The following is an 18,703-nucleotide window of genomic DNA, read 5'->3' on the forward strand; positions in this document are numbered from 1 at the left end:
CAATCTTATAAAACTACAGCTTATCGTTTATCCACTCATGTGCACTTTCGGAAGAAGATAAAATTTTTGTTGTATTTTATTAACTTCCAACAAAATTTTATCAAAAATCGTTCAGATGAAAATTGGGACAGAATGCCCACAAGACCACGTGTTTTACGCTCAAATTTTGAATGCTGTTAACTTTTGAGAAAACCCGAATATCAAAATAAAATGCCATTCTTTTTATTTGCTGACTCCCAAATTACGATATCAATGCATAATTATAACAAATTTTGTCCTTGTTCGAGTTAAAACGGTGCACCAATATTCGACTCGAAAAAAATTATCGGCCGCCATGTTTGCTACGATATCACCATATCAGTCAAAAAAATTGAATTTCGTTGCCTACTTGAAGGCGTTTTATATATATGGATATTAAAAAGTGTATTTTGAAAAGCGAAATTTTCGAAGAGTTTAGCAACACTAAATGATTTTTAGCCAAAGAATGGTTAGTTTACAAAAATACGATGAACATGTAATCAAACATTTGATGTTTCAATAATTACATTCCGTATAATCGTTGTTCCATTTCTTGCCACCCTTCCTGTTTGGTGCGTTCTGTCCACTAGCTTTGGCGTTTTACCCCGCGGTTTGTTTTCTGGCTGTTTTAGTTTTTTACAAAAATAAAGCCAAAATCTTGTTTTTATCATATTTTTTTCTTTTCGATAATACGTAAATCTGATCCCTGAATCGTCCTCAACTTTCAATTTGGTTCTTAAATGATTGGTATCGCTGTAAATAGCAATTATGCTTAGCTGGTGCGTCTTGTACAGTTTTCCCCTACCCACTTTCATCGGAACAAAAGCAGATCCTTTGCTTAATCAATTTCTTCAATACAAAAAGGCGTTTCCACTTACCTGTCTGACTTGTTTGAACTGCTCTTCAAAACTCCAACCATTGTTGTTATTGTTATTATTATGGTTGGCATTATTCAGATTACTACCACCATTGCCATTATTATTATTATTGCCATTCTGATGGGCCGACGAGTTCGATGTTTCACTCGAAGTTGACGAATTTGAGCCCGGGTGACCTGTGGAAGTGGAAGAGGAACACTGTAGATTTTTTTTCTCGGTGAATCATTCGTTTTTTTTTTGTTTATATCAGGAAACGTGACTTCTGACGGTTTATTGAAGGATTTTTTCGATTGGAATTCATGGAAATCTGACTAAACAATTCGTTTGAGACTGATGGTTTTATTGATTGAAAACAACTACTCAAGACGAAAATTCAAGAGTGCGATCCAATTTGGGAATTTTTCAGTAATTAAATGTTCTCGAAATTACCTTAAACAAATGAATGGAAAAGAAATTCAAAATGAACTCACCATCTTTGTTGATCGGCGGATTGGGCAGCGAAAACGGATAATCACCATCCCCATTGCTGTTGGCACCGATCCCAGACCCAGTTCCCCCACCAATGCCAACTAATCCACCTGGACCCCCAACCAGAGCCCTATTCAAATCACTATTCCCAAAGAGAGACCCCACAGCACCCCCGGCACCTTGCTGCATCTGTTGATGATGTTGCAGGGCACTGGCCCGAAAGCTTGCATGCAATGCCGCAAAATCACTCTGATCACTGCTACCAATAACACCTCCACCGGAACTGCCAACCCCAACACTTCCCATTCCCCCCAGATCGACCTTCATGTCCCGCACTTGCATCTTCAGTTTTTCCAACACGTCCCCATGGCTTCCGGCCGGCAATCCGGACAATCCGGCAACAGCCGAAAGACTTTGCACGTTGTTCTGCATGTTCTGCAGCGCTGTCAAACTGCCGAGCATACCCAGCGGATGGCTACTGGGACCGAATTGGGCGCTGAAATTAAAATAGAATACGTTGATTAATTCGCAATATTGAATTAAAACCGCAAATTAAAAAAAACGGTTTTTCGTTAGTCAGCAAAAAGATGTCAAAATAGTTCGAAATCTGTTTAAAGCTTTGCATCTTGGGTTTCGAATACTTATTTCTAGATTAAAGAAACAACACTACGAAACGAACACGTGGTAGAATCCAAAAAATGAAAGTAACATATATGTACTTAAGCAACAAAGAGTCGATAAACTGAAAAATATATCAATTCATGAAGCTATAATTTTCGCATGTATTCATATGTATGTACACTAAACCGCTGCAAGCTTTGTATGGAAATTTCAAATTCTAAAATTTTTACACCTCCCATAACTTTTTTTTATTGTTTTTGGTGCGAGAAATAGCAATAAAAATTTTGGAAGCGATCCATTCAGTCCTGAATTAGCGCAGAGATGTACTAAAAGTTCCGAAAAATTCCAAATTGGATGAAAAATATTCTTTGATTCTTGCAGTACAATTCATGTGAACAAAGCACAAACCTAACTTGTACCCTAGAAAAATTATACGATGTTTTTTACTTTTATTTATAAAACCTTTGCAAAAACATTACAAAATATCAACAGCTCTAGCAAGAAAAGTCTGTCATTTTTATATACTTTTCAATGGATTCAGATTTTTTATTTTAAAATGGTTTTAACTTTTTTCATGAAATTCTTAGCTGCTTGTCATGTTAGCAAAAAAAAATGAAGCTTAAGAATAATCAATACCAAAAATCCAAGACCGACTTCATTTCAAACTTATTTGAATTTTCTGGATGATTTGATGTGCCAAAATTTCTCCTTCCATACAAATTTCCATACAAAATTGAAACGCGTTGCGCTAGCTCAGGAATCAACTAAATCATCTCAAATTTTACACTGATGCTTGGTGACCTGAAAGGTATCGAAAAAACATATGGGAGCAAAAAGCCATTTTTTGCAGCGGTCTAATGTACACTAGACTGAGTCGATTTCGGGTCATTTTTTGAATTCCCTGAGGTCTAAAAAGCTAAAAGCAGGGACCAAAGGAAATCGGAAAAATCGAAATTGAATTTTGATGCCAAATAACTTAAAAATCAGAAAGTAGATTTTGACAAAGAAAATTTAGAAGTAACATGTTATCTTTTGAGTCAGTTACCCTATGCCACCCACGAAGAGTACTCGATTATTTTTCAATCTTTTTTTATAATAAAGTAAAGGAATTTAGATTTAAGAATTGTTGTACTAATTCTGTGGACCATCATGAGAGGTAAACACCTGATACATAGTGTTGTGCTTGTCGATGTATAAAATTAGTATTCAAAGAATTATTTTTGAAGTTTAAATGGTTCGTTTAAAACTCTGTTCTCCTCACATCCATCTCCCCAATAAAAGCGATGAGAATATCTGAAGCACTCACACACAAGCTTAAGATGTTGTGTTTTATTTCCATGCAGTAAAAACCGAGTTTGCCGAGCCGAATCCGGTCGGAACATCTCGCCGAATTTCTTTCATTGATATTTGGATTAAGTTAACACATTTTGACTAAGAATGATAATAGAACTGAAAATTTCGGTATATTCATTTTCAAATCTTGTGTTTTAATAGAGAAATATTAGAATATTTCTGTTGATCAACGGTATGTAAATGGAAACAAGATATATTTTTTTTACTGCAGATCAAAAAGCAATTCATAGTCTATTTGATTAACAAATTTAAATAATTAAATTATTATACCACCTGATAAACTGTTCAATTCAATTCACACACAATATTTTTTATAATTTCCGTAAATTTGATTTTTCGGCCAAAACATGAGAGCTTTTGGTATGTTCTACAGGTAGTATAATGCTATCATCTACGGAGCAGAAATTTTGGCAGCTGTAATATAGAAATATATCAAACTTTATCGTTTAATAAGTACGCACGATTTGGACTTATGTTTTTTGAAAGAATATCAGTTTTGTACACTTAGACCAAGGCCACCAACGGTTGCTAAACCTCGATTCGAGTACATTCAGCAACATATTTATCAACCCATCATCGCACCAACAGTCGCTAACTTGATTCGAAAAATATTATGCATGCAGAAAAAATTCAAATATGAGCGCTAGTAATCAAAGCAGCTTTGCCTACTAGCGACACGTCGCGACGTTGAAATTAATAACGACGCATCGCAAGTTTCCTAGGAAACTTGAAGCATGCGATTGATGACCTAGGGAAAATGTCCAGTAAATAACGTAAACAATGTTCGAGTACTACATTGAAATCGCCTACTGGACTGAGAAAAGAATAACAAACCTGCGAATGACAGGAATCTCGCTAGTAAAAAAGCGTCGCTAGTCCTGCTGTCGCTATTCGGTTTGGTGCTATACACATAATAGCATTCGAGCAGTAAATTGTTACGGGATGCGTTTATGTAGCAACCCGGTCGTCGCTACCAGAAAATAAACAAACACAAATACCAACCTGGATGGCAACAATGGATGCGAAAATCAGTAAGTAGATAAAAATGCAACCAATAAAAACATCTAAACTACCGACTGAAATAGTAACCATTTTGTGGGGCTGGTCTAACCATCTTCAATCGCACTTTTTAATTGAAAAACTAAAAAAGCCATGTGCACCGCACTTACTGATATCGAAACGTAAACAATCAACTGACTGATTGCAAAGCTTGAGTTTAAATCACCTAGCTTTTGCATGAGCTACTATGATCTTTTTTTTAGAATTGCTTTTTAATCACCTAACTTTTGCATGAGCTACTATGATCTTTTTTTTAGAATTGTTTATATCGACAATAGATGGCAGCGCTATCACTTTGCGAAAAATTCGGCTGATTTTATTCCAAGTGTCCTGTCTGTTTGTCTGTGCTTAACAAGGAATAAGCATTTTTGGTGCCTTTGTTTTTAAAACTGATTTTGAAAGTTTTCTCGTCACGAGTTCATATCATTCGTCAGACTTTGAAAAGATAAACTAAAAAACATACATGAACATTTTTTTCAAAATTCTCGTGTTTAACATAAATTACCTTTAAATGATTAAACTCTTCATGAAATTAAAAAACTTTGGCCAAGAAATAAAATAAAACAAGACATTATAGCATCGGTGGTAGTTCACTATCAGACTATCGATCGTACCGTTTCACAAACCCCGGATGTAACGAACGCGATGATAACAAACTGAAAAGACTATACATCGATAGATGTTTTTTTGAGTTAAGAAAGCTTAACTGAGCGATCCCTTATCATCTTTTTGTTCGTTCGTACTGTAAGTTTTCCCGCTTGTGGGGTGAACCACGCTTGGCCTACTAATGTGTGGTGGTAGATGCAACTCTATCTGTATCATTTCATAGAAGTTGGCCCGTGCGGGACGAAAATTTGATATGTGATGATAATGCATCTAAATAAATTCAACCCGTTTATATTCACCATCTTTTATTTCATCTAACGTTCTATCCATCTATAAAATTTCATAATCTTAAGATGGCCCCTACAAAAAGGACATCACTTTTCACCGATAAGGCCGATAAATTTAAGTAACAAACATAAATGACGGTGATTAATTTCTTCATATAATTTAAATAATTTTTGAAAAATGCTATGAATGAGTTATTATAATATTCAAACAATTCCAAAAGCCAATAACCAACCATGGAAGATTTTTTATTGATGTTTTGTATTTCTAATTTTATTTAAATTTTCAATTTTTTAATTCTGTTCAACGGTTATTATATACAATTTTGTAGCATTAAAGGGGTTGTTGCTTCTCGTTTGGTTGATTTTTTCATACTTCTAGCATAAGGTTGCCAGAATATTTTTCAGTACTTTATCTCAAAACCTGGCAAAATCCAAGCATTTGATTTCCAAATTGACGACCATAAATCCGGATAATATCCGGTCAAATTTCATCGAAACCCAGGAAATACTCAACAAAAATCAAGAAAAAAATGCTTGAAAAAATTTATTTTTTCCAACAAAAATTATCAGAGTTGTATTTCAGGCTATCTAAAACCTTTCATAATTATTTTTATAAAACTTGCTCAAAAACTTTCTATTTGGAGGCATTATTTAAAAAATTACAACACATTTTTTTTATTTTTTAAATAAGGTGTATAAATCCGGGAAAAATCCGAGCTTTTTTTAATGAAATCTAGGCAACCAGGCCAGACTGAGACCTTTCCCAATATTTGTATTAAATATTTGGGAAAACGCGGATAAAACCGGGCAATCAGGCAGGCTTACTCTAGCATTTAGTGTGAGTAAGTTACACTGATAATCAGGAGAAATGGTTTCAAAACAAAAAGGTACGATTCTTTATAAATGTTTGGTGTTCCTTGAATTTATTTTTCCATATCATGTAAAATTCACCTTAAATTGAAAAACATGCATTCACAAATTTAAAACCTTGTTATTTCAATAAAAAGGGGACTCTATATGAAGGTCTTCCGTTAAAAAACAACTCGAATTTAGACAGTTTGACCATAATTGAAGATGGCTATCTTGCCTCATGTGGAGATCATTCCCTGCACTCTGATTTTTACACTAAATTTAAGAAAAATTCTAAAATATTTTCCTTTGATTTTAAACTCGTATTTTTTAGGGTGAAGAATCTGAATATTCATAAATATTATTTGAATGAAATTAAATAAATAATGTGCATCACAAATCAATGAAGAAAAAGTTTTGAGTGCTATATTTCAAAATCAGTACATCTTTAACTTTCCTTTGTGGTTCTGACTTTTCCTAAAATAAGAAGCTTAACAATTTCTTATTCTTATATTTTTGAATAGAATTTCAAGGGTCACCCATACCCAAGATTCAGTCTTTACTCCAATCATGAGTTCTGCGTAATTGGCATAAAAAATGATTCGCTAATTCGATTTGAGACCGCTGGCATTAACCTCCCTGCGCAACCACATTGGGTATGATAAAAGAAACAAATTATTAACGTTATCACGTCCCTCGCCATACCATCACAAGACGAAAGAGGATGGAAATAAATACCGGCGAACATCAGGCACAAGGTTGCAATGCTATAGAATCCGTGTGGAGAACATCTCTTAGATTTAAGCTGATAGTTTTAAGCTTTCATCTCCTATGCTCTCAAGGCAAAATGAGATTAAATCTGAGGAAAAAAAGTTAAAGTCTAAGAGATGTGCAGCACACGTATGGTATATCGTGGCAGGGATCTGTGAATAAACTACCAAACGCCAGAAAGCTCCCGCTGTGTTTTTTCGTGATTCAGCGGTGGCAGAAAGACTATGACTAATATATATTGGGTAATATGCGCATACAGCCGATTGACGATATGGCTTTAAATTCAACATATCTTATCAGTGCAGTTTGAGGGTAATACGCATTTGACACATGGCATGAAAAAATTGAGTAATTATCTAAAGTCAAAAAAATTAAAAAATTCAAACAAGATTTTTGCAATTTTTTTTTTAAATAAAATTTTGACAAAAAATCAGCTTTGACGTATGCTTTACATCTGTTTCTACCATTTTCAACAAAATAATATCAAAGTATTGCAAGCGTAAATGAAATATAGCTGAAAACATAAATATGCGCATTTAGCCCGCCGTTTTCGGAAATCGGATATTTTGACAACTTCTATTACAAAATTATTTTCACAAAAACTGCAAGAGATTTAAACAAAAAAATAGCTCTAACCTATATAAAACAGATGTCCGCTTATGTGCATATAGTTTTCAGACTCCGAGCTATTGGAATATGGAAGAAAATCAGTATTTTCCTTAATATGCGCATATAACCTGCCTCTCCCCTACACTGGTTGAGATGTCGGATTGCCAAGGCAATACAAAAATGGTATTTTTTGTAAATTCTTTATTTGAAACGGCTCATAATACAAAAATGGTGTTGTGAGTTCGATTCTCACCTCCCGACGGAACTCGAGGGGAGCTCGAGTATTCATTAGCGCTTTTTGATCACATCATATTTGTCGGAGTAGGGGGAAGTGTTCCTAAATGCGCATGTTGGGTAATATGCGCATACAGCCGATTGACGATATGGCTAAAGATTCATCATATCTAATCAGTGCAGTTTGAGGGTAATACGCTTTTAACACATGGCATGAAAAAATTAAATTGTTATATAAAGTCGAAAAAATTTAAAAATTCAAACAAGATTTTTGTCAGTTTTATTATAATATATTGAACTTTAATTATCGTGCGTACTGATTCTGTGAAGAAAAATTTTAATGGTTTTTCTTTCTCATTCATCTGGAAATCGGAAATTTAACAAATTGAAGCTTTTGGCAAAGTTGTAAATGATAAGATATTGGAATAAGAGACAGGTTCTGAATGCCCATATCAAGGCAGGTTAAATGCCTATATCAAGAAAAATAGATTAGTCTTATAAATTTTTTACTTTTTATCATTTAAACATTAAATCTACGCTCAAATCACGATCTTGCAGCGAAAAAAGAAGAACTTCATAATGATCCGATAAAAATACGATATGAACAAAATATTTCCATAAAATAGGGCCATATGGCATACTTAACTATGTTTCATGCAAAAGAACTAGTTATATAAAAAATTTCACCAAAATTTCAGCCTTGACTTATGCTTAACATCCGTTCCTACCATTTTCAATTAAATAAAATCAAAATATTGCAAGTGTAAATTAAATATGGCTGAAAACACAAATATGCGCATTTAACCCGCCAGTTTCGGAAATCGGCTATTTTGACTTCTTTTATTATAAAATTATTTTCACAACAACTGTAAAAGATTTTAACAGAAAAATTGCTCTAACGTATGTTAAACAGATGTCTCCTCATGTGCATATAGTTTTCAGACTCCTATTTATTGGAATATGGGAGAAAATGAGTGCTTTCCTTAATATGCGCATATAGCCCGCCTCTCCCCTACACTTTTTGACATATTTTACTTCTATAGTTAACTCCGATCAGCAATGAATTTTTGCAACCTCTTCTGTGGATGCAGCAAAAAAAGGGGAAATTTGCCGGGTGGGGTCTTATAGATCCGCATTACTGTTTTGTATATAAAATCAAAACTTTTTACCATGAACGATTTTTAAATTATCCGAATTTCTGGTATCAGATACTATTTATTAATTTGTGTTATAATGTTTGTGGCTTTGAAAGCCAGGCTTCAGAAACCGAACTTAAAGCAAAAAAAGTCCTTGAAAAATAGGTGGTTTGCAACAAATATAACTTGGTTTGCTGAAGTCGTATTGAAAAACTTTTGATTGATAAGGTTTCAGAACAATAAGAGCTCATATTTAAACAATGAAAGTGCTTGGTTTTACAGATCACAGTGGGTTATTTGAAAAGTTCCTGGAAAATTTTATGATTTTATAACTATAATTTCATGAGAATCATGAATTTTTTATTAAAAAAATTGCTTTTCTGTTCAATTACATTGATTTTGAAGAAACTGATAGGATGACCAATTTGAGTACTAAATAATAGAATTCCATCATTTTGTAGACCAAATGTGAGGTATATCCATTTTTGCTCTACGCTTTTCGTTACACTGCGCACAACTACTCTATTACTTTAAATTTATTTGTCTGATAATTTGAATAGGAATGGAAAATAAACCTTAGAATAATAAATCTGCATATTTGATCCGTTCTATGTCGAAATAAGGCACGGCATATTCCGGAAATCTCTCATTGTGTGTTTTTGCGGTTCTAAATGTAAAAAAAAGTTTACAAAAACATTAATAATTCATCATAGATTATATAATATATATATATATATATATATATATATATATATATATATATATATATATATATATATATATATATATATATATATATATATATATATATATATATATATATATATATATATATATATATATATATATATATATATATATATATATATATATATATATATATATATATATATATATATATATATATATATATATATATATATATATATATATATATATATATATATATATATATATATATATATATATATATGTTTGAATGTTTGTCTGTCTGTCTGTTACTGTTGACATGTGAGGGGTTTTGGGGCCGGAGATGGTTTCTATAATATTTATAACTTAGCGGGGGGGGGGCTCCCGTACTAAATTTACATTAAATATGACACCATTTATACAATGTTTTATTAATTTTCATCAAATTCCCTTACAGACGTATTTTTACATAATTAATTGATTTTTTTTATGATACTGGACAGGTTTTGATGTATTTGGACCAATAATTGAATTTACAAATATTTTTGCTGGGAAGGGGGAGGAGTTCTTACATGTTCATTATAAAATATATCAGTTCTTGAATAATTTTCAGGAGATTTAGACCAAATTTGGCACATAATAAAGTTCTTGATTTCGTGAGATTATTTAAAGATTTCTTTTAGTTTACACTTTTCAAACTTTTTTTTGTATCCGTTTTCAAGACCGGGGATGGTTTCTATAGCATTTTCAAACCCCTCCGAATCCGAAACAGGGGGGGGGGGGACTTCCATACAAAATTAGTATTGATTGACGCTTCCCACATTCCCATATTCAATAAATGTAACAAACATATTATTAATGGAACCAATGTCTTAGTGTTTTCATAAAGTCTTTGTGTTAACAGATTATCACCGCTGGTTTTTATGATTTAATTGAATTATTAATGGCATTTCGATGAACTATACATTCTAATTGGAAGAATATCAAATGAAAGTAATGAAAATTATAGACGTATAGACCGATCATTTTCAACACCTTTTATGCTTCCTAATCTAATCTATCCGTCTATAATTTTCAATACTTTCATTTGATATTATTCCTATTAGAATGTATAGTTTACCGAAATGCCATTAATCATTCAATTAAATCATTTCATAAAGTCTGGCACACTTTTTAATTTTGTTCAAATTTGTGTGTATCTAAATACTTCTCCCGCTTCATAAACGGGAATTTTTTTTTTAATTTGAAAGGTTTTTTTTATTGTACTGAAGATCCCTCCTATTACAGGAACAGCTTAAATAGTTATCCGGGACTATATCGTAAAGGAAAGTTGAAAAAAAATATTGTAATTTTTCAATTTTTTAAGTGAAAACCCCTTAGGGAAAAACCCAAAAAATTTATTCTAAAAGTGTAAGTTGTGAGCTAAGAATAAAAAAAAAGACAAAATTGAAACCCAATCTGAATTGCTGCTAAATTGTAATGCCACCACCTTGCAAACTCACCTCAGCTCTGAGTGACGGTCTGGACTGCGGCCAAACTCCATCCCGGATGTCATGGTAGACGGGTATGTAATCCCTAAAATCTTGGACGTTTCAGCGACGGTAAGATTTAGCGTTTGCTGCTGCTGGCCGAACACACCGATTTCGTTCACATCAGCTCCCACCACTTGTTGTCCATCCGTTGAACTTTCCTCCAGTAGTTCTTGGTCCAAGTCAAGTGGAGATGAATTTTCCCGACTCAATTCACCGTTCTTCGCCTCTCGATCATCCCGATTGGTCTGAAAAGAGGAACATTTTCGGACAAGATTAATAAATTAAATCAACCTAGTTGGAAACGTCTTTCGCAGCTCTAAGGGAAAATGATTAATCGTAAATGTACGACATTTAAAAACGATTAAAATGATCGTTCCACTCACGCTTTCGGTCTGTCATTTACTCAGGCGCCAATGATTTGGCCCCCCTTCTTCTAAAGTGCTTCCCTAATAGAACTACTTTGTAAGTTATGGGACACTGTATGGCCTCCGAAATCACTTGAATGTTCGCCCGCTCCAGGGTGTCACATCGTCATGATGTTAGATGAATCGAGATTCATGGACTTATCCACTCTACTTAATAGAAGTTAGGGGAAGGGAAACCCACTCGATCAATTCGACGCACACTTTTGGAGCCGAAGTGGAATGACAAAATTGGATGAAGATGTTTTATGGTGTTGTGACTTGGCCCTTCAACCTCGGGAATCTCGGCCGTGGATTTCGAGAGATCAAAGTGTCAAATTAATCCGATTGATGGGATTTTTATCGCTACTAACTAGCAGTTGTTGACAAGAAGGCGTTAGATGGATTTAAACATAGGAGTGAATTGTTAGATCGTAGTTTTCTGTGGAAATAACTTTAGAGACTTCAACTCTTTGGGGTAAGTTGAAGATTTGTTGAAGATAGCTAGTATTATGCACTAAGAATATTTTGCGTAGCAAAAGTTCACGATGATATTACGACTTTGGTGTTGTTAATTTATCAGTTTTCGATAAGCTTTTCATCAATCTGATCCTTCAATTTTTAGTAACACGAAAATAAACACATCTTGGCCATGATCATTAAAATAAAACCACCGGCACCGATGATGTCACAAAAGGCGTTGATTCAAAATAAACTCAATCAGGAATTCATACACTCCTTTTCCTGTTATCCAACCGATATGCTTCGCATCACGTCGTATAGTTAGCATTTCTGCCGTCTGGACTGGCCAACGAACTGTGTCACATATTTTGATGTAGGTAATTGTACGAATACGAACCCAATGTTTACCGACATTGTATATTGATCCTTTGAGCGCTTAATTAAATAATAAAAAAAAGGCAAAATGTGTCACGACACGGCTGTTTTTTCGACCGATGAGTGCCGCTAAAGTCGAAAAGAAACTATCGTATCCAATTGACCAATAAGGTTAAATACCATTAAGCTCTATCATATTATAGACACGGCACTCCTAGCAGTTTAGACAAAGATAAGTTCTACGATTTTATTATAGAAATTCATTTTTAAAAGTGCAAAGAAAACAGTAAGTTGTATAAAAAAATTAACGCATGTATTCCTCCTTCAAGAACAATATCATCGGCAGCAATTATTTTTCGAAGAAGTCTCGTTTTACGATCGTCATTTCATCAACCAAAAAATCGGACACCAAAGAACCACCAAAACGATCTAGATGGAAGTCGCTCATTCTCGGTCATTAAATCCCTGAATTTTGATCCACTAACTTACATTCGTTTTTATTTATTCTGCAGACGGTAGTTCTTAACTGTTTCCATTTAACGTTTCTGATTGGATTATAATTTATTTTCACTATCCCGTACTAAGAGAGAATAACTCTTAAGAGTTTTAGGAAAATTTTCAAAGTGATTGAGATCCACTTTCGATCAGGAAAATATTTCGGTCAATCATTTTCTTCGTGATCCGTTCCCATATTTCATTTCGGTTTCATTTTTTAATCCACTCGTACAGCTTCACGCTTAACCGAAAAGTGTTTGAAACCAACAACTTGATGTTGACGATAAAAAAAAAGAACATCCCAATATACTACATCAGTCGGCCACAGCTTGCCGAATAAATTATTCAATTAAATTCCCCGCTAGACATGCGAACAGCTCTAAAAAGTCAACAAACACATTTTCACACAAATTAAGATGCCATTAAAAATCGCCTTTCTTGCTTTTTTGGCGTTTCTCCCGTTTGGTGCCGACAGACTGACCAAATGACAGATGGATTCATCTTATATAACACTGATTTTTTTTATAATTTGATGTATAAAAATTCGGCAATTTTTAATTTAGCTACAATAAAAAAAATCCACCTGGAAAAAATTAATAGGTTTGAACAGGCTATTTTTGATTCAAAAAATGACAAAAATAACACAAATGACAAAAATAACAAAAATGACAAAAATGACAAAAATGACAAAAATGACAAAAATGACAAAAATGACAAAAATGACAAAAATGGAAAAAATGGAAAAAATGACAAAAATGACAAAAATGACAAAAATGACAAAAATGACAAAAATGACAAAAATGACAAAAATGACAAAAATGACAAAAATGACAAAAATGACAAAAATGACAAAAATGACAAAAATGACAAAAATGACAAAAATGACAAAAATGACAAAAATGACAAAAATGACAAAAATGACAAAAATGACAAAAATGACAAAAATGACAAAAATGACAAAAATGACAAAAATGACAAAAATGACAAAAATGACAAAAATGACAAAAATGACAAAAATGACAAAAATGACTAAAATGACAAAAATGACAAAAATGACAAAAATGACAAAAATGACAAAAATGACAAAAATGACAAAAATGACAAAAATGACAAAAATGACAAAAATGACAAAAGTGACAAAAATGACAAAAATAACAAAAATGACAAAAATGACAAAAATGACAAAAATGACAGAAATGATAAAAATGACAAAAATGACCAAAATGACAAAAATGACAAAAGTGACAAAAATGACAAAAATGACAAAAATGACAAAAATGACAAAAATGACAAAAATGACAAAAATGACAAAAATGACAAAAATGACAAAAATGACAAAAATGACAAAAATGACAAAAATGACAAAAATGACAAAAATGACAAAAATGACAAAAATGACAAAAATGACAAAAATGACAAAAATGACAAAAATGACAAAAATGACAAAAATGACAAAAATGACAAAAATGACAAAAATGACAAAAATGACAAAAATGACAAAAATGACAAAAATGACAAAAATGACAAAAATGACAAAAATGACAAAAATGACAAAAATGACAAAAATGACAAAAATGACAAAAATGACAAAAATGACAAAAATGACAAAAATGACAAAAATGACAAAAATGACAAAAATGACAAAAATGACAAAAATGACAAAAATGACAAAAATGACAAAAAATGACAAAAATGACAAAAATTACAAAAAATACAATAATGACAAAAGTGATAAAAATTTCAAAAATTACAAAAATTACAAAAATTACAAAAATTACAAAAATAACAAAATTACAAAAATAACAAAAATTACAAAAATAACAAAAATTACAAAAATTACAAAAATTACAAAAATTACAAAAATTACAAAAATTACAAAAATTACAAAAATTACAAAAATTACAAAAATTACAAAAATTACAAAAATTACAAAAATTACAAAAATTACAAAAATTACAAAAATTACAAAAATTACAAAAATTACAAAAATTACCAAAAATACAAAAAATTACAAAAATTACAAAAGTTTCAAAAATGACAAAAATGACAAAAATGACAAAAATGACAAAAATGACAAAAATGACAAAAATGACAAAAATGACAAAAATGACAAAAATGACAAAAATGACAAAAATGACAAAAATGACAAAAACAACAAAAATGACAAAAATGACAAAAATGACAAAAATGACAAAAATGACAAAAATGACAAAAATGACAAAAATGACAAAAATGACAAAAAATACAAAAATGACAAAAATAACAAAAATGACAAAAGTGAAAAAAATACAAAAATGACAAAAATGACAAAAACGACAAAAATGACAAAAATGACAAAAATGACAAAAATGACAAAAATGACAAAAATGACAAAAATGACAAAAATGACAAAAATGACAAAAATGACAAAAATGACAAAAATGACAAAAATGACAAAAATGACAAAAATGACAAAAATGACAAAAATGACAAAACTGACAAAAATGACATAAATGACAAAAATGACAAAAATGACAAAAATGACAAAAATGACAAAAATGACAAAAATGACAAAAATGACAAAAATGACAAAAATGACAAAAATGACAAAAATGACAAAAATGACAAAAATGACAAAAATGACAAAAATGACAAAAATGACAAAAATGACAAAAATGACAAAAATGACAAAAATGACAAAAATGACAAAAATGACAAAAATGACAAAAATGACAAAAATGACAAAAATGACAAAAATGACAAAAATGACAAAAATGACCAAAATGACAAAAATGAAAAAATGACAAAAATGACAAAAATGACAAAAATGACAAAAATAACAAAAATGACAAAAATGACAAAAATGACAAAAATGACAAAAATGACAAAAATGACAAAAATGACAAAAATGACAAAAATGACAAAAATGACAAAAATGACAAAAATGACAAAAATGACAAAAATGACAAAAATAACAAAAATGACAAAAATGACAAAAATGACAAAAATGACAAAAATGACAAAAATGACAAAAATGACAAAAATGGCAAAAATGACAAAAATGACAAAAATGACAAAAATGACAAAAATGACAAAAATGACAAAAATGACAAAAATGACAAAAATGACAGACAAAAATGACAAAAATGACAAAAAATGACAAAAAATGACAAAAAATGACAAAAATGACAAAAATGACAAAAATGACAAAAATGACAAAAATGACAAAAATGATAAAAATTACAAAAATGACAAAAATTACAAAAATGATAAAAATGACAAAAATGACAAAAATGACAAAAATGACCAAAATTACACAAGTGACAAAAATGACAAACATGACAAACATGTGAAACATGACAAAAATTACAAAAATTACAAAAATTACAAAAATTACAAAAATTACAAAAATTACAAAAATTACAAAAATTTCAAAAATTACAAAAATTACAAAAATTACAAAAATTACAAAAATTACAAAAACTACAAAAATTACAAAAATTACAAAACATACAAAAATCACAAAAATTACAAAACATACAAAAATTACAAAATTTACAAAAATTACAAAAATAAAAAAAAAATGACAAAAAATGACAAAAATGACAAAAATGACAAAAATGACAAAAATGACAAAAATGACAAAAATGACAAAAATGACAAAAATGACAAAAATGACAAAAATGACAAAAATGACAAAAATGACAAAAATGACAAAAATGACAAAAATGACAAAAATGACAAAAATGACAAAAATGACAAAAATGACAAAAATGACAAAAATGACAAAAATGACAAAAATGACAATAATGACAAAAATGACAAAAATGACAAAAATGACAAAAATGACAAAAATGACAAAAATGACAAAACTGACAAAACTGACAAAAATGACGAAAATGACAAAAGTGACAAAAATGACAAAAATGACAAAAACGACAAAAATGACAAAAATGACAAAAAAGACACAAAAGACAAAAAAGAAAAAAAAGACAAAAAAGACTAAAATTACAAAAATGACAAAAATGACAAAACGACAAAAAATGACAAAAATGCATAAAAGGACGAAAATGACAAAAATGATAAAAATGACAACAATGACAAAAAATGCCAAAAATGCCAAAAATGCCAAAAATGACAAAAATGACAAAAACGACAAAAATGACAAAAATGACAAAAATGACAAAAATGACAAAAATGACATTAATGACAAAAATTACAATAATGATAAATATGACAATTATGACAAAATGACAAACCTGCGCTTTCTAGACCAGATCCAGACATATTTTCCACCGGAAAGCCAAATCAAAACAAACAATCAGCAGCAACGGTATAAAAATCTGCGCTTCCTAAGCCAATTCCGTCTTTTTCCCACGGAAAGCCAAATCAAAACAACAAAAAAACAGCAGCAACAGCCTTCAAAATCTGCGCTTCCTAAGTCAATCCGACTATTTTCGGCGAGCGAATCAGATTTTTTTTTCGTAGAAGCAGCTTTAAAAATCTGCACTTTTTGTGCCTATCCGTCTTTATACCAGAGGCCGAATCAGAAACAAGTTTTTGTGATGATTATAATTTTAATGGTATTTGCGGCGGAATGAAAACTAGAGAGATTTTATTTTATAGAAATTTGAAAGAAAGGTGGATAGACAGGCATTGGTGCGCCAATAGGAGAAAGCTTGATAGGTGTTGAAATTTTAGGCTAGAGGGCATGTTGATGAAAAGCTCCCATGAATTGCTCCCACCTTTGCTCTACACAGGTCCCGGCAACGATACAGGATTTGTCTATGTATCGTGTGACCAACATCTTTTAACTAAGTGTTGGTGAATCTCGTTTTTAAGCTTTTTTTCCTCAGATTTAAGCTTTTTTGGCTTGAGAGCATAGGAGATGAAAGCTCAAATCTGAAGAAAAAAGCTTAAATCTGCCAAAAAAGAGGAAATCTGAGGGGAAATCTGAGAGATGTGCTCCATACGGTTTGTATAGCATTGCCAGGATGTGGCTCTACACTAGCTAACTATACATGAGAAACTCAGAAAGAGAATTCCCATGTATAGCGAGCCCAGTGGTTTAAGAGCGTGTTAAAAACACGCACACTTCAAACGAGCAAAAACGTAGCAACCCATGGGCCTACTGAGCTTTCCTTATGCGAGAACAGTTCTAGCGACGTTACCATCTTTTCAGATGCGCTGCGAATAGTTGCTTCTTGTCGATTTTTTCGCATTTCACATTTTATCTATTCCGCGTTCTTACTTTTTGGCCAAGTGTCAATCTTTGAACTGTATTTTCTTGTTGTATTTTTTTCTTTTTTTGCCAATGATTGTTTGTTATATGATTTTAATCGCCGTAATTTTTATGATTATAATTTCAATGGAATGTGCGGAGGAATGAAAACTAGAGAGAATTTATTTTATAGAAATTTGAAAGAAAGGTGGATAGACAGGCATTAGTGCGCCAATAGGAGAAAGCTTGATAGGTGTTGAATTTAATATCAAGGTAAAATCAAAACAAACAATCAGCAGTAACAGTCTTAAAAATCTGCGCTTCCTAAGCCAATCTGCCTTTATCCACCGGAAAGTCAAATCCAAACGAACAATCAGCAGCTACAGTCTTAAAATCTGCGCTTTCTAAGCCAATTCCGTCTTTTTCCCACGGAAGGCCAAATCACAACAAACAATCAGCAACAGCAGCAGTGTTAAAAATCTGCGCTTCCTAAGCCAATCCGTCTTTATCCACCGGAAAGCCAAATGAAAACAAACAATCAGCAGCAGCCTGAAAAATCTATGCTTCCTAAGCCCATCTGACTTTTCTACCGGAAGGCCAAATCAAAACAAACAATCAGCAAGCAGCAGCCTTAAAAATCTGCGCTTCCTAAGCAAATC

At 31.6% G+C, this 18,703-nt stretch overlaps 1 protein-coding gene across 1 annotated transcript in view; it reads right to left on the reverse strand.

Annotated features, from left to right (window-relative positions):
- LOC129752384 (protein dead ringer) overlaps window positions 1–18,703 on the reverse strand; it is a 282,636-nt gene that overhangs the window by 226,380 nt on the left and 37,553 nt on the right. Inside the window, exons 2-4 of the mRNA XM_055748174.1 lie at window positions 11,082–11,356; window positions 1,367–1,860; window positions 897–1,072 (exon numbers count right to left, since the gene is read on the reverse strand). Of these exons, the coding sequence (XP_055604149.1) occupies window positions 897–1,072; window positions 1,367–1,860; window positions 11,082–11,356 (945 nt within the window). The remainder of the gene's footprint in view (window positions 1–896; window positions 1,073–1,366; window positions 1,861–11,081; window positions 11,357–18,703) is intronic.

This window comes from Uranotaenia lowii, chromosome 3, assembly GCF_029784155.1.
Source record: "Uranotaenia lowii strain MFRU-FL chromosome 3, ASM2978415v1, whole genome shotgun sequence".
Lineage (NCBI taxonomy): Eukaryota > Metazoa > Arthropoda > Insecta > Diptera > Culicidae > Uranotaenia > Uranotaenia lowii.